Source organism: Drosophila novamexicana, unplaced genomic scaffold (genome assembly GCF_003285875.2).
Source record: "Drosophila novamexicana strain 15010-1031.04,08,12 unplaced genomic scaffold, DnovRS2.1 tig00000008-arrow-pilon, whole genome shotgun sequence".
In the NCBI taxonomy this organism is placed as follows: Eukaryota; Metazoa; Arthropoda; class Insecta; order Diptera; family Drosophilidae; genus Drosophila; species Drosophila novamexicana.
In genome coordinates, this window is record NW_020824765.1 from 5,434,623 (window position 1) to 5,456,144 (window position 21,522).

Genomic DNA, 21,522 nt, shown 5'->3' on the forward strand with positions numbered 1-21,522 from the left:
TTTGCTACTGAACTTGAGGTATTGCTGGATTTTGAGCCAAAACCAAAAAGAAAAAATAAGAAAAATTAAAACGAAATGAATAAAAATCTGGGCAACATTATTGTATGTCAATTTGCCGAATTTATTTGTCAATTTTTTTACAAAGAGTTTTCTATGAAACAGAAAAGCTAAACCTAATGTCAATACACATTTAGTAAATGAAACTAAAAATAATACATACATAATCCCTGTGTATCAATGTGTCTAAGAAAATTACAAAATAATCGTGAACCGTGGACAATAAAAACATATATGATAAAGAGAAAATTTTACGTAAACCAAAAGTATATAAGAGATACGAACATCTCGTTAAAACCCTACACATATAGCATAAGATAAATGTAAAAAACAAAAAACTTAAAGAAACAACACTATAATGTCTGTAAATGTGAAAATATATATACATATATAATTATAAAGAATATAATAAACAAAAATGTATGATTGCCGCCAAGAATAAAAAGTAGAAAAGGAAAATATTAAACAGCTTATAGAACGACAGAAAACTAAGCATTAACTTTAAGGAACACAATGGAAAAAACAAGTAATTATTTATATTTAATAACTATTATGTGTTAAACTGTGTATGCGCTTAGAAATTAGAAAAACCAATACGTTATAGACAATACCAAAGGAAAACTAAAGGGAAATGGAAAATATTTATTGCTGATCTAAAGCATATGATGGGATATATCAGTAAAACAAACAGCTAAAATACAAAAACCTAACTGAAAAGTGCAAAGGACAATAAATATGCACAAAACTTTTCCAAGAAAAAAAAAGCTAACCTAAAAAACCAAAACTAAAAAACCTAACCTAAAAACCTTAAAATTAAAGTGAATTTGTCGTAGTTGTTTAAACATAAAAGAAACGTCTATTTAAGGCCTAAGAACTAGTTTTAGCAAAGTCATGAAAATACTAACTACAATGCGTGGGTTTCAGCTTTAAATAAACAAAATTGAATGTGGAAAAAAAGTACAGAATTAGCAGAAGAAAAAAAAAAAAAGAACTACAAATCGTACTTATATATGTATTATACATGCATATATCGGCGGCTTAATTGATGTACTATTTACAAAGAGGGACGTCAACCGATGATAATTAAATTGTATACATGCTTTTTAAATGTAATGATAACTAATATTTATAGCTATATACAACTAAAGCTATGTACTTGTTTAGCATGCGCATTAGACTGGACGCCAAGGAAGAACCTTTAAATATACTTATATACAAATAACAATAGACCTTAACAGTATAGCCAGATTTTCAGTTATGCTCCAAACCGAATTCAATCCTAAAGAATTTGATCTTCAGTTTAGTTAAGTTCCATAATTCACTTGGGCGCCGGTTCAACTCGTACCGCATTATACCAATGCCTATACCTATGCCATATAGTACTATGTACATATATCTATATATGGCTGTCTTTTGCTGGAGTGCTACAATATTTACAACTACTTTGCTAAATGAAGGAAATGCGTAACTAAAGACTCAAAATTGGTTGTTTCAGGCTTAAAAAGAAATTACAAAAAAAAAAACTGCAACAATTTTTATTTTGAGTTTTGTTAACTATCATTTCTAGCTAAACTTGTTGAAACGCTTTAGATGAGTATTACGAGTATACTATTTCCAGTAAAAATAAATATCCGAAAATGTGTGTATGTGTATAATCCCTTCAAGCGAAAAAAAAAAATAAATAAATAAGAAGCGTATAGCATTAGCTCGGTACATATATACAAATTGTATATGCATGTTTTGTACAATCAGTTTACAAAAAAAAAAAAAAAACCCAAAAATTAAAGAGTATTCAAGTATTCTTAGTACTATATCAAATATAATTTATAAGCGGCAAATGAAGCGCATATTACACAAGGCACAGACAAAAAAAATAAAAAACTCTTTTTTAGCGAAAAACCTGAGGGAAACGGAAATAATGAAATAATATAAAGTGTAAGTGAAATATATACAAGAAAATATACATATATCGAGAAGAATATACATATACAATATATGGTATATATATACTATATCAAGTAGCTGTAGCTTTAAGCAGTTGTGATGGTGTCTAAAATTTATACATGCATATTCAAATGACAAAAACACAAATGTTTATACAAGTGCATATACATATATACACACACACATATATATATACATATAGGGTATATATGTATGTATGTGTGTAGAACAGCGGGCTGTTGTAAAACGCGCATCCTTTATATAAACTATAAGTTCACTGAGCAGATAATTACGCAGGATAACAAGTGGATAACGCTTAGATATTAGACTGGGCAGGACAATACACAACCACACACAAAACCAAATGCTTTATGAAAATGAGTATAACACAACAAGGACAATTACTATATATACCATATATATATATATATATATATATATATATATATAGATTTCTAAACGCATTATACTTTGCCATTTATGTCTGCATGTACACGCAGTTTTAATGTACTTTATGCCTTTGAATTTTTCCCTTGATTTCGTCTTTGTTTAATTTTTCTTTTTAAGTTCAGCTTTTTGCATTTACGATCATGTTTAAGGATGGGCTATTTTTATACCTATGCTCCGGGCTACTATCAAAGAAACCAACGCTTAGCTTTATTTATATTTAGTATAAAACAAATACATATATACCTATAAATATATATATACATATATAGATGTAATAATGCTTAGCATTGGCAAGTGAAATAAGTTATATACATGCATATACTATATATATGTACAGCTCGGCAAGGAGTACACTTACATTAGCATACGAGTATTACGAGTTAATTAAGTACAATAAATGTGCACACAATCAACACATACATTCACACATACATGCATATATACATATATATATATTTATATATATATATATACATGGGCAACTAGCCAGAAACTCCGGATGGAATACATGCATGCATATATTAGTTAAAATTGCTATGCTTAACAATAAAATGGGCCTATGCGTGTTCTAATTTGTTTTGAAACAAACACTTTTGTTAATAAATTATCAGATGCGCTCGAACTGTTCAATTTCAATGTGCTTGAGAATGTACACTAAATAAAAAAATTTAAATTAATGCAAACAAAGACAATATAATAAATGTAGCGAAATGTTAAATGTAAAATGTAGCAAAATTTGCAAAATGAAGACAAAAAATATGAAAAACAAAAAACCCAGAAGCTGATTTAAAAATAAAAAAAACTAGTTGAATTTACATGTGTGTGTTTACACAGATATGAGAATATATATATATATACACATACATACATGCATACATATATATTTAAAGATAATCATTTGGTGAAATGCACTTGTTAATTATGCACAGATTGAAAACTAAAACAAACGAGATCTTTGTTAAAAATTTACAATATATAAAACATTGACAATAAAATTTAAAACTGATTTTCTGTTTGTCCCCAAACGGCATTGAGAATTTATGAAACGTTTTATATTGAAATTTGTTGAATTGTAAAGGAAATGCTGACTAAATTATTTTTTCCAGAGATTAACTTAATATTATAGGGCAATCCCCAAAACTGGCCGTACAATAACTAAGAATGTGCATAAATCTAAGTGTAACTACACACACACACGCACACACAGACATACACAGACAACACACACGCATAACCAACTAAATGCTATAAGCAAAATGTCATACATATATACATACTATATACTTACATATATAAATGTTGAAAAATAAATGTATAAAACTATAAAATGCAATAGTCTTGTCTTTATATAAATTGTATAAAAAATGTGTCTTGAACGGGAAATTTTGTTTGTCAGCAAACACTTTGGACTTAAGTAATAAACTCTATTGAATATGCATATTAGCCTATTTCAGGTAACGCTTCACCACGTCGCGCATGTCGCCAATGACCTGGCGCTGATCGGCGGCACCGACCACTGCGGTACCGGAGACAATCCAATTGGCGCCAGCCTTGGCACAACAATCGATGGTTTTGGGCCCGACACCGCCATCCACTTCGATATCGAGATTGGGATAGTTGGTGCGCAGCCATTCCACTTTGGGCATCATGTCGGCCATAAAGGACTGACCACCAAAGCCTGGCTCCACTGTCATAACCAGCACAAGATCCGCTATGTCAATATACTTTTCAATTTCCTGCACCTGCAAGCAACATGTGTTTTTTCAGTTTCAGAGCGCATGTACACATAACCTCAACTTACCTTGGTGCCCGGCTTAATGGCCAGGCCCACCTTCATGCCGGCTTCCTGTATCAGCCGACTGACCTTGCTCACATCCTCAACGGGCTCCACGTGAAACGTATAGAGGTTAACGCCTGCATCCGCCATTGGAGCTATCCATTGCTCTGGATTCTGGACCATCATGTGCGTCTCGAAAAACGCCTCCTATATAGAGAACATGCAAACATATAAATCGAAGGTAAGACGAAACACTAGACTACAATTTATACAAGCCACAAGCTTACCTTGATATTATTACGCAAACACTTCACCATGGGATGGCCGAACGTGAGATTTGGCACAAAAGTGCCGTCCATAACGTCCAGATGTAAATAATCCGCACCATTGTCCAGCAATTTCTGTGACTCCGCTGCCAAATTGGCCAAGTCGGCATTTAGTATAGACGGACCGATTTTGGCTTGAATAGGCATGTTTCTGGCGTTTTTGCATGCGCAACTATGCGGTCGCGCCTCTTGGCAAGGGGGCAAAGCCGTTGTGTCTGTTAAGGTCAAATTGAGGGGAGCTGAAGCTCGAAATTTTGACGTTTTGAAACGTAAACAAGCCAAACGAGGGCGGCACAAAATTCCGGACGTTAACACGTGAATGGCCAAAAAAAATGGGTACATGTTCAATTCAAAGTTTTCAATTTGTTCATTTTTGCGCTTACAAAATACTTTACATGAGAATGTCGTTTGGAGTGCTTAGATACAATGAATACTACAGTTCGTCCTTAACATGTACACCCGGATATTCCTTATTTTCGATGGTAACGCCCTTGCAACGCTCTTGCTCCACCAAAAAGTCTTTTGCCTCCCAGGCCTGCGCACCGTCTTTGAACAGGAATATCGCTCGATTGTCGTCGACCATATAACGTTCCGCTTGGATGTGATTATTCCATAAGCTGGTCTGCCAAAGCTTGGTAATCTCTTCGCCTTGCTCTCGCGTGGGATTGCCGGTGACTGAAACAAATGTCATTAGCGTGCGGCCCTTTTTCGATACTTTGAGCAGGTCTTCGGGGTTCTTGCTGTCCAAATTCGAAAAATCTAGCTTTGGCTGTGGCCGCAAATGCTCCGGCAGCTCATCCGGCTCTAGTGGATCCTCATCTTCCTGCAAAGCCAATTATATTATGGTGATTTTTATAAATTTTAAGCTTTACGCACATCCCACTGGTCCAGCAGGCGCTCCAAATCGGCTTCGCTGTAATCACGTATATCTTTCTTTGCCCACTCCGGTTTCTCTTCATCCTTGAACTTCTTTGACAGCACAACGGGCACCAGGGCCAGCATAATCAATATAAACCTCGTTTGCATTATTAAATTTGATTTTATTTGCGCCTGCAACTCTACACGTCAGCTTGCTAAATTGGCATTCACCTGGAAATACAACATGCCGACATTCATACAGCTGTGCAGTAAGAATGGCATTCACAGGCAAGCGCGAACAAAACAAACGAAATTACTTTTTTTTTTAAATGTGGCCGCATTTTTAATACAGCGGCAACCATGTAATATATGTCTATAAATTTGTAGTTACACAGCGTGGGAGAGTATTTTGTGTAATGAGAGTTTGCCCAATTAACCATGCCACACGCTGCCTGAGCTAAATTGAAATGGAGAGTGCACTCGAGAGAGCGCGCGCTGCTGTACTCATTGAGCGACTCTGGCGCCAGTCACCTGAAAGGCCCCACAGCACAGCTGTTGCCTTTTAGAGTTTAGTTTTATCCCATCGCTGGTCGGTGCTGCGCGTGCTTTTTTTACTGCGCAGTGAAAATGTCACACTGTGCAAGGTAAATTTTCTTTGGCGTTGTTGCTGTTTTGTACCATTTGGTAATTTAAGATAAAGCTTTGCATAAAGTGCGCAAGAAGAAGGAATAATAGAAGTGGTTTCATATCGGCTATAGTGGTGTTTTAACACACACACACACACATACGCTAATTAACGTAATACTTGAAAACAATGCCAAATGCTTTGCTCTTGTTGTTTTTATTGTTGTAATGCTTGACGAATCATTTAAATACAGTGTCTGCCTATTCTGTTGGCATGTTTTGGTTGTGTTTTCTGCTGATGGTTGTTGGTGATGACATCATCTGCGCTAAGTTTTATTTTTTCTCACAAATCCATTTCCATTCTGTTTCTGTTCTAATGTTTAGAAAAGGCTAAATTCATACAAACCGAGAGCGTTCATCAAATCCACGCACACGCACACACAAATTAGTTAAACAATAACAAACACATACGAAAGACTACAAATCAATAAGCAGCCGATTTCTTGGCTGCCAACAGCTGGACTTGAAAAGCGCTGACAACGGCACATTTGCGACTAAGACGCCGGCGACGACGACGACGAAGACGCCTTCAGGATGGTATTCGAGGCCGTGGTGGCTGATGTGCTCAACAAGGTGCTGGGTGACTACATCGAGAATTTGGATCACAAACAGTTGAAAATCGGCATCTGGGGCGGTGAGTTTATAACAAATAAATACTCCCAACTGTGTACTAAAGTCAGCACAATTAAATGTCACGCAACGGGCGCATTTGGCATAATTAATTACCGAACGCCACGCTATATATTGCTCTTGATCTCATCGTGTCTGCTCGCGACCTTATCCTTCAGGCATTGCACAGTGACCCAATTGCAAAATATTTGCATGGGGACGTGAGAGAGCGGCGAAAACGCTCTCTCCCGTGTCGGTTTGTTTGTGTGTGTGAATGGCAATGCGTCTGCTCTTTGAGGCTGTTTATCTGTTGCTTCCGCTGCTTCCTCAGCCGCCCCCCTATCAACACTTATGTGGTTTCAGCAGTATTTATATACTCTTTCTAAAGGTATTTGAATTTTGTTACGATCCCACAGACAAAAAATATGTAGAAGGCTGTCATTAAATGAAATCTTAAGCAATTTTGACATTTAAACATCTAACATATGGAATAAATCCCATCTGCTTACAGCTCCTATGAGTAATCCAGTTGGGAAATAGAGGTTATTTAAGCTTCTGGTTTCGTTTTACCCTTATCTCTTTATAGTGTAGTTGGTATTATAAATTTGATATACCCGACAGTATTTTCATTTACTAAATACAAAATATAGAGCTCTAAGAATCAGTCAAAATTAAGTTTCATTTGATTAAAATGTTTGTTTTTCTTTTAACATCTTGCTCAAATTCTGTTCTTAACGTAAATTTTTTTGACCTATCACAAAGCGGTTAATCATTTGTCTAGAAGGGTATTCAATTTTCGGCGCGCAAATATATGCTATATAATCTTGTTCAGTCTGTAGCTGTGTATTATTTCTTGGTTTTGCTTATAATATGAGGAGCAACAGAACATTTATCAACAAGCTGTTTAAATTACACGATTAAAAAATATATAAAACGCAACGTTTGCCTTTTTAGTTGATGTTCATGACATGAATGTGCCAAGCTCCGATATATGTATATGCAGTTGTTTATAAAGCCTAAACAAAATGTTTTATTAAAAAGTTGACCTAACTTCTATATAGATACATAGGAAAATGCCTTTAGTAATAAATGTTTATATTAGACAGTCAACGCTAGGCAGATACATAATGATATTCAAATGTTTATTTACTCTAAACAACTTTTTCGACTCTGAAGTTGAATTAATCCAACCACTTTTATGTGCTGTGCCCTGCCCATCCTAATGTGGCATGTAAACCCGAAGAAACTGGTTTGTTTCGTCTGTTTCAGCTCCAATGACAGCCAAACACATTTGAACTTGAACTTGATGACATAATGCGGCTCTGACAAATAAGAGTTTTGATGATATGGGTTGAAAGGTTATAAAATACATAGCAGCAGATTCATACAAAAGCTAGCCGTATGGAGTATAAAAGCATATGTATATTTGATATGTACATTTAATAATTAATTAAGAGGTTATATAGTAGATGGAATAGCTTCTTCAATTACTGTTCGTAGTATAAGTCCAATCCATCCAGTCAAGACACTTGCTCTTTCTCCTTAGATGGATGTATATATGTACATCATTCGTGCCAACCGTCAACATTATAACTCTCTACAAGAACATTTTCTTATTTAGGCCGCTAACTGATAAGAGCCAGTCGCTGATAAGAGCCAATCGTAAAACATATTCCCCTTGCGCTGTAACACCTTGCAGTTAATATATATATTTTCTCGCTCGCGTCTGTATATAAAATCATATATATTTAAAAACAATATTTTAAAATCGTTATTACTATATGCATTATTATTAATATGCACTTTTGCATATCCGTATTTAAATAATAAAAATCAATTAAATCATTTTGAACAAGAAAAATATACAAATTTGTGCCGATCTTATAGACACAATCAAAGCCTAACCAATTACACATGAATAGCATAAGAATAGCTCCTTGCAGGGTATCTAGAACTCGAAATCAAGATTAAAACATTGCTGACTTATGAAATTAGTTAATTGCTCAGAAATAACATTTACTTAACACTCCAACTTCTTATCACGGCAATTGTATACAATATGGAAGGAATCGATTGTTATTGATTTATAGGCAGCTATTGCGTAGGCGTTGTGTTTCAGCTCTCCTGATCGTTAACTAAATTGACCCATATACGTAATTTAATAAAATATGCGCTGCCTGAGGTTAAACGCGCTTCTTCGCATTCCGGGCATAACGAACAATCGAAATGCCAGACACGGCCAATTGGCAGCCGCTATAAAGCCATGTGTGCCTGATATGGTGCGGTATATATATATACATGCAGACATACAATATATATAGAAATTGTGGGTCTTACTTTTACCGCCTAGCTCTTTGTTTATTTGCACAATTTTCAACGCATTTGCTGTAATAAATCAATTTGCCAATCGCAAATTATAATAGAGTGCATAATGAATAATTATTGTCTATTTATATATATATATATATTTTATTCCATTCTTTTAGGCGATGTGGTCTTGCAGAACCTCAAGATACGCAGCAATGCGCTGGATAGCATGGATCTGCCCGTTCAGCTTATCTATGGCTATTTGGGTAAGTCAAATAATTAAAATAAATGTTAACAAACTGTTCAATTAATGCCATTCTCTTTATTATTTAGGCAAACTGGTGCTGAAAATACCCTGGAAAAATTTGTACAGCCAGCCAGTGATTGTTGATATCGATGATCTCTATGTGCTCGTTACGCCCAACAATAATGTGCGCTATAATGCCGAAAGGGAGGCCAAATATGCGCTTGCTGCCAAAATGGCTGCACTCGACGCTATGGAGGCAGAACGCAAGAGGGAGTTGCTGAAGGGTACTAGAAACACAACCATAATATAAAAGCTATTTTATTTTACAACCTGTTGTTTTTTAGACCAGCCACGTGGTGATGCTGGATTCACAGAGAAACTGACCGCACAAATTGTTAACAATTTGCAAATAAAAATCTGCAATGTTCATTTGCGCTACGAGGATACCACAACGACAGGCAGTCCGTTCTCCTTTGGCATCACACTACATGAGCTGGAGCTCTACACAACGGATAGCAAATGGGACAAGTGCTATATGACGGAGCGTTTGCCCCAGGTTTTTAAAATTGCGAATCTCTCCTGCCTGGCAGTCTACATGAACTGCAAGGCTATGCTTTATGCGGAACAGGACAAAAACACACTAGCTGACACGTTCAAGGATCGTATAGCACGCAAGGACTATAAGCCCGCAAGCTACTTTTATGGTAAATGACTCAGTTGGAACTCGGCTTATAGCAGCTAACAGTTTGTTTTACCTTTGCCTAGTTCTGGGTCCCATTTCCTGCAATGCCAAGCTGAAGCTTAACATGAATCCAGAACTGGATGTGCCGGCATTTGAGAAGCCCAAGATTGATCTAAGTTTGGAAATGGAAACCCTCAATGTGGGCTTGACTAATACACAGTTCCACAATATTCTGCAATTAGCTGACTCCATGAATCGCATGCAACTGGGTCTGCCATATCGCCGATATCGACCTTACAATATACGTAAGTGAAACAGGCTGACATTCCTATGGTCCTCCTCTTAAATTCTACATCTACACACACACACACAGCTTACAAGGGTCACTACAGGGAGTGGTGGCAGTTTGCAATAACCGCTGTGCTCGAGCATGATGTGCGTCGAGTGAATCGCACCTGGAACTGGCAGTACATCAAGGAACATCGCGAACTCTGCAATACCTATGCAGAGGTAAGCTTTGAAAATAAATTTAAATTGACAAAACCTTCTAATAACAACCGAAATGTTTCCATTTGCTTGTGTAGAAATACAAAGAGCGCGAGCTGAATAAAAAGCCTCCCAAAATTCTGCTGGAAGCGTGTAGTCTGCTGGAACAGAAGCTAGATGTTTTTAATCTGTTGCTAATACGACAACGCGTGAACATTGACATTGCCAAGTTACAAGAAAATGAGCCAAGGACATCCACCGGCTGGTTCAGTAGCTGGTGGTCCGGTGATACTGCCAAGAAAGACGAATCCGATGATACTGGTGTAAATATCGGTAATATAATTGCTTTAAATATTACAACCCATATGTTATCCAGCCACTTTTTATAGTACGCAAATTTGAGGCCGCCATGACGCCCGAGGAAAAGGCCAAAATGTATAAGGCCATTGGCTACGAGGAGAACGCCAAGCCAGGAGATGTTCCTGAAAGCTATGTGGCCATGAAAATGAACTTCAAACTCATTGCACTGGAGATAGGCTTATATCAGGAGCTTCGTGAAGTAGACTTAAAACAGGGCAGCTCATTTGACTATTTCAATTTGCCATCCATAATACTGTTGAAATTTTCAATGGCCACGGCATCGATTACACAACGACCAGCCGCTGAAGCCATTAGCCTGACAGCCGGCATGAAAGAGCTCAAGATGACGGGTCTCACTCGTGAGAATCGCACACCCATGCTTGTGCAGTCTATAACAACCGATGAATTCAACCTGCTGGACATATTCTTTGAAACGAATCCCTTAGATAAGGAATGCAATCAACGTGTCAAAGTTGTCGCACGTCCTTTACAAATCATATACGATGCCGAGACCATACTGAATCTCATTAGCATCTTTCAACCACCAACCAATGTAAATTTATCGAGATTCGAGGAAACGGCTGCCTCTAGGCTAGTCGGCATCAAGGAGCGCTCGGCCACGGGCATGCAGTATGTTATTGATCAGAAATCGGTGTTAGATGCAGACATATTGCTGATGCCCAACATTATAGTGGTGCCCCATGGCGGCCTCTATGTAGCCGAAGAGAAATCTCTGGTTGTACTTAGCCTTGGCCAGGTGCATGTGACAACAAAGCCCCACCATCGCACAGACCAGATTAAAGTCATGCACACCCAGGGCCAAGAAAGGGATGAAATATTAAAAAGTGTTATGGAAAATGCCTACGACAAATTCGTTGTGGAAGTCAATGATGTACAAATTCTGGTGGTGCGTCCGGAAGAGCAGTGGCAGCGTGTGCTTAACATGGCCGTCTCGACAGAATTGCATGTTCTGCAGCCCACATCGTTGCAGATAACCGCCGCGTTGTGCGTTTTCGACAATGATCCACGTATGCCCAAGGTCAAAATCGATATTGAATTGCCAGCGGTACAGCTGAACTTTACCGAGGATCGTATGCTGGAGGCAATTGATGTGGCCACTAGCATACCGATGCCGCAGAATAAGACAATAAAAGCCGCACCGATTCTGTCACGCTCACACAGTTCAATCTCGAACTTTTTAAACCGTGAAATAAAGAAGCGTCCCGCAGCGCCACCTCCCTCAAATACGCTTATCCAGGAGGAAATAATACAGTACACCAATGTCGAGCTGAATTTCTCGCTAAAAGAGATCTCCCTCACACTTTTCCAGTCGAACGCGATGTGCGAAACATCATCCGGCGCAACAAGCACTGCATTTGCAACACCAGAACAGGAGAATATATCCAGCAGAGATACATTTGACACATCATTGGATGAAATTACGACAGATATGCTGGTGCGTCGCTTCTCAAGACCTTCGGAGCATATACTATCGATAAAGGTGCTCCAGGTAGAAGCCTACATGGCCCAGCGCACCTACGAAACAGTTGCATCCGCCAAGTAGGTAGATTATAAAGTTGATAAACCTAAAGTTAATCTATTGCCTTTCCTCTTCCAGATTGGGCAGTATAAATGTCAAGCACTTCGACTGTGTAGATAATACGGATCAAGTGCTGGACATCATTGACACACCCGGCTATGCTAAGGATTTGAAATATCTGCTCACAGTCTCATATACGCAGGCCGATAAATGTTCACCCGAATTTAGCACGAAATACAATTCCACTGAGCAGTTGGTGGTGGCCAATTTTGAGATCTTGAACGTTGTGCTGCATCAGGAGTGCCTGCAACGTCTGTTGAAATTGTCGAGCAATTTCCAGAGGCGTCTTGATGTGATTTATCGAAATTTAAAGCCACGCGATCGGTATGCCTCAGCCGGCGATGGTGACGGCCTGAAACACAAGCTGCAAGTCATTATAGAGGATACCGAAACAATAATAACCACACAAGTTAATTTACGTCGCTTGAAGGCCCCCAAGCAGAACGCTGTCGTGGATAGCGTCAAAATGCGAATGGTTTCAAATATCGAAGAGATTAGCCTTAAGCTAACCACACGCCGTCGTCCCTTGGCCGCGATGCATGTGAAGAACTTTGTGTCGAATGTGACTCTTAAGGAATCGTACACCGAAGTGAACATTGGCCTCAAGGATATTATTGTGCTTGATCTAAATCCGTTAACAAAACATACGAGAGTGAGTTCACATCTATTAATTTATGCTCAGCGATTAACTCTTTTGAAATCCTAATTCTAGATATTGAGCATTGTGGGCCAGGATGCTTTCAATTGCCAGGTGGTGCTCTATAATAAGGAATTCACGCATGACTACAACTCGGATGATATAAAAATTACAGTGGATATTGGCTGCATGAAGATAATGTTCCTCAACTGGTTTGTCGCCGGTGTTTTGGTAGGCCAAAGTGCAAACAATTCAATCTGAAGGAATTTACATTGTTTTTCCTATTTGGCAGAGCTTCCTGGGCAATTTCCAGGCGGCCCAGCAGGCGCTTACCCAAGCCAGTGCCGCGGCTGCCCAATCTGCGCGTCAAAATGCAATCGATGCCTATGAAAAGGCGACGCGCATAAAGTTAAATGTGCGCATCAAGGCGCCTATTATATGCGTACCTGTTGACTCGCAAAGCAAAAATGCGCTGGCCATTGACTTCGGCTTGCTGGAGATAACAAACAACACCAGTGAGGTGAGAGTACCTGACAGGGATGAGCTTGCCGTCATCGATGAGATAAAGGTACAACTGAAAGATGTCAAGATTACCAAGGTGATCATTTTGGATGAAAACGACGATACCTCAGTTGATGGTGAGTAGTGGACTCAATATTCCTCGGTTATTATTATTTACATAATAATGTTAATTGTCATTTCTGCTTATACACAAATTCACACAAGATGTGGACGCTCTTCTCGGCATGAAGACCTCTCTAAATATGATGGATCCAATGAGTTTTACATTAAGCGTTACACGCAATCTGTCATTCAGTTGGTATAGGGATATACCAGAGATCAATCTATCGGGTCATTTGAAGTTTGTTGAGGTAAGGTAGAGCTTTTCAAAAACAAGAATGTAACAAATATTTTTATTAATTTAAAAAACGAATTACAGCTAACACTCTTCATGGATGACTATGCACTAGTTATGTCCATATTGAGTCGTAATTTGGGCGAAGGGGTCAGAGAGTTTCCGCCGAGGGAACCTGCGTTTATTGAAAAACCTTCGATGGCTTCCATGTATTCTGAATCACGACCTACACAGTCAGCCCGACCCAGCCCAATCCTACCTGAAAAGATTTTTGAGACGCTCAAGTTTAATTTTCAATTCGATGGTGTAGTCATAAATCTCATGGAGGGTAAGTTAGCAAAGGGAAAACGATTTGTAAAATCGATCAAATTTTTAGCTAATTCCGAATCTTATTTAGATCAATCTAGCGGCTTGGCCTGCTTTGGCATCTATTTTCTGTCTGTGAAGGGAACCCAGCTGAACAATGGCACGCTTAGTCTTTCCATTGTCCTTTGCAACATTCAATTGGATGATACGCGCTCTTCGAACAGGAGCAAAATACGACAGTATCTTAGCTGCAAGGACTGGGACGAGGTGAAGTCCAGAAAGGCAATAATCGTTGAGACCTGTCAAAATGAGCCCAACTACATGGTCGACGTTACGGCCATTATAAAAGAAAACGATATCTTTGGTAATTTACATAGAAGCAGCATTTACAAGATTTTATGTTAAACACATGTATATATATATATATATATATATATATATATATATATATATATATATATATATATATATATATATATATATATATATATATATATATATATATCTTTATTGCAGCCGAGGTGCGTGTACGGAGCTTCGATTTGATCGTCTGCATTGATTTTCTGCTAAAGCTGACAATGTTCCTGGCACTGCCCACTGAAATAGATGAGAAACTGCCGAAGTCCAAGGTTCCTCCAATTGTAGACACAGCGGCACGCGGGACTGCACGAATGACAGTCACCACTCTGTCATGTATGAGCAATATTATATATTATATTATATTATCTATTCGGATACCTTTCCTAAATCTTGTCATAGTTAATAATTTCCACATTTAACAATAATTTATCTGGTCCCCTTTTTACTATTGCAGCCAGTGCTGTTTCAGTGAAGAAAATGAATCTGATACTTCACATCGATCAGCCTGATATTATATTGGTAGAGAGTCTTGATGATCTGAATACCAATGCAATTGTCTTTAATGTAAGTTTTGAATGCTTCGAAATTAGTTGCTTGACAGTTAATATATTTGGATTTCAACAGGCAAAAGCGCATCTCAATTATCGGTCGATTGGTGACAAGCAGCTTATCAATGGTCAAATTGATGGGCTCAAGATATATATGTGCTCGTTCTTGCCGGAGCGTCGCGAGTTAACGCGTCATTATATTCTACATCCGGCTGTTATTAGTCTTCAGGGCTCCACACCCGAGGAGGAGGGCATGCACATCAGTCTGAAGCTCAGTGACATAATCATCAACATATCGCCGGCCACCATTGAGCTTTTGAATAAGGCGATGGTGAGCATTTCAAGCGGTGCCGCTAAGAAAGCTGCCATAGAAAAAGATGCTGTGGATTATTCAAAAATGTGGTATCCCAAATCGTTCCATTCAAAAACCTATTGGTTTACGAAAGTTGAACAGGCCACCGAAGCGATAGAACTGGATCCTCCAGGCGATTTTAGGGGTAGGCAGAAGACTGAGAAATGTGTGATTGAGGTGCCCAGCATTACCATTGTGATTGAGTCGGGCATGGGTTACTATACGAAGCCGCTTATTTCACTGGACACACGCATGACGGCTGTCTTCGATAACTGGAGCCGGAATCTCACCGCCCACGGCTCCCTAACGCTCAATATGGTAGGGGCTTCTGTTATAAATCATTTGAAGTTCATTTACTAAACATTTAATATTTGCAGAACTACTACAATCAATTCCTGGCTGAGTGGGAGCCCATTATTGAGCTTAACGAGGTGGTGGGACGCAACGGCGTCAGCGAGTATATACCATGGGAACTGCAGTTCGATATGGACATTGAAACGTCACAAAACGAATTTGATGAACATTGTGAGGAGCAAACGATGAACATACGAATACATTCCAATGAGAGCCTGGAGATAACCTTGAGTAAAACATGCGTGAGCCTGATAAGCGAACTGACTGAGGCCTTCTCGCAGGCCATCGACAGTAAGGGCCTGATCAAGCCAGATGTTGTGGCTCCGTATATTGTGCAGAACGATACGGGCTTTGACATTACATTGGATCTGACGGAAGGTATCTTTACTCTCCACGAAACGCATCGCGGTGGGAATGCTGGTAGCAATTCAATAATTCTGAATTCGCAATCCAATGACCAAATGGTTAATCCCGGTGACATACAAGAGTGTACCATTTCGTCTGGCGGGCGCGCTTACCTGCAAACTAAGGACTTGAGCACAGTTTCGGAGGAACAGGCCGAAGATTACAATCTCTATGTGGCGGTAGAGTATATAATGTGCTCAATTATTATTGATTTCAGATTATGAGATTGCTATTTTTACTTCAGATCCCCGATCTCAAAAGCATTGTTGTGCTGCCTGTTAGCAAGGCCGACACGCGTTACTTCCCGCTGAAGCGCAACATTTCGCAGGAGCAGTGGGCCATTGTGTCTCAGGTGAAGCTGGAATATGGCACTACCATAATCAACATACATGGCGTTATAAGCGTGCGTATCTTGGTCTATATATTTGCAACCTGTGTGTTTCATGTGTTTATTTTTGTTTAGATCGTTAATCATTTCACCACACCAATCAGTGTGCATCGGCGCAGAAAGACTGATAACAGCATAATCCTCGTGGGCTACGCGAATCCTAATGAAGTTTTTAATTTACCGTTGCACGCCATCTATGCAGATTACAAAGATCTATACTTTGCGATTAAGGGGTACAGAACGTCAGTTCAGGGTTTCGTATGGAATGCATATCCCTCGGATGAAAACTATTCGCATCAAGTGCAATGCGATCCCATCGATGCCTTTGAGCCGCTCAACATTAATGTCAGACGGAAAAAGCACGAGATTTACTTTGAGAACACCTCAAAGTATCGGCTACTGAGCGCATATTATACGATTCACCTACGTCCGCCACTTTATCTCCTCAATTCCCTGCCCATTGACATTAAAGTCTCTGTGGCTGGTTGCCTGGGTCGCCAAAGTACCCCAGTTCAGCCAGTACGCGGTTCAGGTCAGCTTCCAGGAGCAGAGCGCTTTCAAAAGGAGGACTTCCTTGACTATGGCGAGAAGGAGGTCAATCCCGGACACGTGCTGCATTTGCCGACAGTGCGTATGTTTGAGAAGGGCAAGGAATCAAAAAGTGTGCTTGTGGTGCGCGTAAGTATTGGCCAATGAACCCCTTGTCAACTAATAGTGAAGCCAGCTAAAAATAATATTATATGTTTGCTTACAGTTATTACAATATCTTGAGAAGGATTGGTCATATGCCACTGAAATTTGCAATGGCGATAGTGGGATATCCATTTGGACATTTGCATCTTACGATTCTGAGTTTAAAATGGAAATGGATCTCTATGTGCGGTAATTTAATTATTGTGCTTTTAGTTTAATTACATAATTTAAACCATATTTCAATATTAAATTTGAATTTTATACGACAGCGCTAATAATCGGCATGGAAGCATTGTGTTGACCCTGTACAGCCCCTACTGGATGATCAACAAGACGGGCATGATGCTCACCTACAAAACGGACTTCTCGTCTGTGGAGGTGTTGTATCATCCGCCCGAGTATTCCGGTCCCATACTTTTTACCTTCCGCGATAAGCTATTCTTTGACAAGAAGAAGGCCTCCATACGCGTCGACAGCGGCGAGTGGAGTGAGAAAATACCGCTGGATGTAGCTGGTTCAATTGGTGGCGTCACCTGTAATGCTAACGATCAGAGCTATCAAATTGGCGTACACAACCATTTGACGCACAACTCGCTGACCAAGCAGATAACGTTCATACCCTTCTATATAGTGCATAACAAGTGCAAGTACACGATCGAATTGCAGGAGCTTAAACGTCCTGGCGATCCTTGGCTAATACTGAGACCCCAGGAGTATAAGCCGCTCTGGCCCAAAAACGACTCCACACACAAGCTAATTGTGCGCGTGGGCAATCAAACAACGCCTGCCTTTGACTACACCGAGGTGACGTGCACGTTGCTCAAGCTGCACGACAGCCGCTATGGCGGCGTCAATGTGGATGTGCAGACCACTGAGGGTGGTATTTATCTAACCTTCACCGAATACCAGCCATCCGAGGCGCCTGGCTTGATAATCAATCACACCACCAAGGATATTGTCTACTATGAAAAGAACACAAAAATCGAGAATATTTTAAGAGCTAAACATAGCGTTCTGTACGCCTGGGGTGATCCAACGGGGCCCAAGCTGTTAATCTTTGGCAAGGACAAGCAGGAAACCGATCTGAAACGCGATCAAATCGATAATGTGGTGTAAGTATTGAGTGCAAATAGAAGACAACTGCTATATTTAATATATTCTCTACACAGCTTACAGGACGGCAGCAAGGCCTATTGGGTGTCCTTCCTGTACGGAATGCAGCGGGTGCTGCTCTTCACCGAAGTCGAAGCGATTGCCAAGCGCACTGAGAGCACCGCTGCCCTGCAAAATATCACTCGTAGCATAGACCTGCATATACACGGCATCGGCTTCTCTTTGGTTAACAATGAGATTGGTGTGGCTATACTCTATTTGGGCGTTACCAGTTCGGGCATTATATGGGAGTCCAGAAAACCAAATAAGAAACGCTACAAGGAACTGACCATACATGAGTCAGAGCTTATTGAGGCCGAATATCAGCGCTATCTGGTGCATAAGGCAGTCAAGGATGTGCAGACCTATGTATTGGATAACAAATTTCCGGTATGTGCAACAACTTTCTATATATATATATGGTCACATGATCCATGCTTTCTTGTAGATCAACTTTGGCACAATGACGCTTGTCAAGCACGTGGAGCGGCGTTTGCGTCGCAACTTTTATCCAGCCATTTGGGTGTCAATGAAATCATCACCGTTCCAAAATCAATTGCATGTGAAAATTAATCGCATACAGGTGGACAATCAGTTCCTTGATCCCATATTCCCAGTGGTATTGGCGCCCATAGCACCGCCCAAGAGCGTGGCCACAACCACAACAATGAAGCCCTTCATTGAATGCAGCATGGTGCAGCGCATAATACCCAATTCGGAGGTCAAGCAATATAAGTACGCGACCATATTGATACAGGAGTTCCACTTTAAGGTGGATATAGTCTTTCTAACGGCCATTGCTGAGATGTTCGCCTCCGAGGTGACCGATGAACATGCAGCCAAATTGTTCCGCAGCGACGTGGACTCCATTGAGCTGCCGCTTTCTACATTCTTTGAGCAACATTCGCAACAGGAGCAAAAGAATTTCTATGATAACTTGCATTTGAGTCCACTGAAGATACATGTTAGCTTCTCCATGGCTGGCTCCGATACCAAAGCGCTGCCTGGTTTCCTGGGCAGGCTGGTCCAGGGTGTGGGCGTAACGCTTACGGATGTTAACGATGTCGTCTTCCGTTTAGCCTTCTTCGAGCGCGAATATCAGTTCTTCACACAACATCAGCTCGTTAGCGAGGTCACCTCACATTATACGGGCCAGGCGCTAAAGCAACTCTATGTGCTGGCTCTGGGTCTCGATGTGCTGGGCAATCCCTATGGCCTGGTGGTCGGTCTTAAGAAGGGTGTCGAAGATTTGTTCTACGAACCGTTCCAGGTTGGCTATAAAAATAATACAATATTTGGTTCGTCTTATACTCCTCTACTCTTCTTTCCAGGGTGCCATCCAAGGTCCAGGTGAATTCGCAGAGGGTCTGGTGCTGGGTGTCAAGTCTCTCTTTGGTCACACCGTGGGTGGCGCTGCTGGCGCCATGTCCAAGTAATTCTTAGCTTTAGTATCCATTAGATTCTTGGGTTTAATTATTTGTGCTCTTTAACTAGAATCACTGGCGCCATGGGCAAGGGTCTGGCCGCCTTAACCTTCGATGATGACTATCAACGCAAACGACGCCAGGGAATGCATAACAAGCCAAAGAATTTCCATGAAGGCCTGGCGCGAAGCGGCAAGGGTCTGGTCATGGTGAGTTTCAGCAAATCCACGATTAAAAAAATGTCCAAGTAACTCATTTATTGTTCCCGCAGGGTTTTGTGGATGGCGTGACTGGAGTGGTTACCAAGCCCGTCCATGGCGCACGCGAGGAGGGCGCCCAAGGCTTCTTCAAGGGTCTGGGCAAGGGCGCCATTGGCCTGGTAGCACGCCCAACCGCTGGCGTGGTTGATTTCGCCAGCGGCAGCTTTGAAGCAGTCAAACGCGCAACCGTCGGCAGCGAGGATGCCAAACGTTTGCGTCCGGCGCGCTTCCTGCATTACGATAATGTCCTGCGTCCCTATTGCTACAGCGAGGCGCTGGGCAACAAGATGCTCAAGTAGGTTTCTATGACACGCAAACACTTAACACAAATAAGGCATGCATAGTTCCATAAAAAGCTGCATAAAGTAGACATTTTAGTAGAACATCCTTTTGATAGTAAACAAGTAGAGTTACGAGAATTCATCTTTTGGTTTTTTTAAAATTATAAATTGTCGAAATTTAATACGAGTATGTAGCGCCAATTTTAAAATTCGGATCTTCTTCTTTAATTTTAACCGTTCAATTGATATTATTGGTAATAAAATGCCTTGTAGATAACAGATATCAGATAACTCATAGCATTGCATATCAGAACCCAGTGTTGTGTACCGCGAACGGAGTGTATTTTCCAACCCTATCTTTGTAGATCTACAGTTAAGAACTAAGCGAAGGTTGGAGATTAATTTTAGTACATTTTGTAGGTCTACTTCATATAGCTTTGCCGGAAATTTGAAGAATCACAAATAAATGTATATATTAATGCTTATCACTTTGTTGCAGGGAGCTGGATAAGGGCAAATATGCAAGCACCGACACCTTTATACACTGTGAGGAGATTGTACAAAAACTAGAGTATCTGATAATCACCAATCATCGCATGCTCTACACACAACGAAACGATATGTTTGGCGTTTGGGTGGTAAGTGGACCCTCGGTTTAATGCCAATCGGGCAAATTATTCATGTATTCTCATTTGTTTATAGTCCTTGTGGTCGTATCAGTGGGATGAAGTTGAATCGATTGAGGCCACTCAACGCGGCATACAATTCAGGGTGAAACGGAATGAGGGCAAACGCGTCCTGGGTCTGTTCGCATCGAAGGAATCGCCACAGAAGCTGGTGTTAGTGCCCGATGAGCGCAAACGCTTAGCTCTGCTGGACGTAATGGAATCTCATCAAGAGAATAACACCAATATGCGTGTACCCACTTCACGATATACGTCTCGTGCGACTACGTAAATCTAATATAATATAATCTCGCTTTGATAAAACCCAGTGTAAAGCTAGCTCAACAGCATGTCAGAAACTACCTCTACATTTCAAGCTGTTGTGCGGCTAAAACACATACTCAAACACACACACTTACGCACACACACAAACGCGCGCCCCACTTCCCCCCCA

General features: G+C 40.2%; 3 protein-coding genes across 4 annotated transcripts; 1 reads left to right on the forward strand and 2 right to left on the reverse strand.

Annotated features, from left to right (window-relative positions):
• Window positions 1–3,789: 3,789 nt before the first annotated feature.
• LOC115761225 (ribulose-phosphate 3-epimerase) lies at window positions 3,790–4,913 on the reverse strand. Its single transcript, XM_030702918.1, has 3 exons — window positions 4,516–4,913; window positions 4,253–4,435; window positions 3,790–4,193 (listed from the first exon to the last, which is right to left on the reverse strand). Exons 1-3 carry the CDS (start codon window positions 4,894–4,896, stop codon window positions 3,897–3,899), a joined length of 861 nt encoding a protein of 286 aa, XP_030558778.1. The 5' UTR covers window positions 4,897–4,913; the 3' UTR covers window positions 3,790–3,896.
• Window positions 4,914–4,971: 58 nt separating this feature from the next.
• Window positions 4,972–5,645, reverse strand: LOC115761234 (LDLR chaperone boca). Its single transcript, XM_030702930.1, has 2 exons — window positions 5,431–5,645; window positions 4,972–5,377 (listed from the first exon to the last, which is right to left on the reverse strand). Exons 1-2 carry the CDS (start codon window positions 5,578–5,580, stop codon window positions 4,988–4,990), a joined length of 540 nt encoding a protein of 179 aa, XP_030558790.1. The 5' UTR covers window positions 5,581–5,645; the 3' UTR covers window positions 4,972–4,987.
• A 360-nt stretch (window positions 5,646–6,005) lies between these two features.
• LOC115759045 (vacuolar protein sorting-associated protein 13) lies at window positions 6,006–21,461 on the forward strand. Of its 2 annotated transcripts, XM_030699880.1 has the most exons (30): window positions 6,006–6,056; window positions 6,421–6,730; window positions 9,192–9,278; window positions 9,346–9,543; window positions 9,604–9,963; window positions 10,025–10,246; window positions 10,315–10,451; window positions 10,526–10,760; window positions 10,817–12,347; window positions 12,406–13,039; window positions 13,100–13,255; window positions 13,317–13,662; window positions 13,751–13,896; window positions 13,965–14,208; window positions 14,278–14,550; window positions 14,703–14,879; window positions 15,001–15,110; window positions 15,171–15,764; window positions 15,824–16,384; window positions 16,450–16,608; window positions 16,669–17,271; window positions 17,348–17,475; window positions 17,556–18,398; window positions 18,456–18,828; window positions 18,887–19,708; window positions 19,770–19,870; window positions 19,933–20,071; window positions 20,134–20,417; window positions 20,903–21,041; window positions 21,106–21,461. In XM_030699880.1, the coding sequence occupies exons 2-30, from the start codon at window positions 6,631–6,633 to the stop codon at window positions 21,358–21,360; spliced, it is 9,957 nt and encodes a 3,318-aa protein (XP_030555740.1). In that variant the 5' UTR covers window positions 6,006–6,056; window positions 6,421–6,630; the 3' UTR covers window positions 21,361–21,461. The 2 variants fall into 2 exon arrangements, with proteins under 2 accessions (XP_030555740.1, XP_030555732.1); XM_030699872.1 differs by lacking the exon at window positions 6,006–6,056 and having other exon boundaries at window positions 6,252–6,730.
• Window positions 21,462–21,522: the final 61 nt, after the last annotated feature.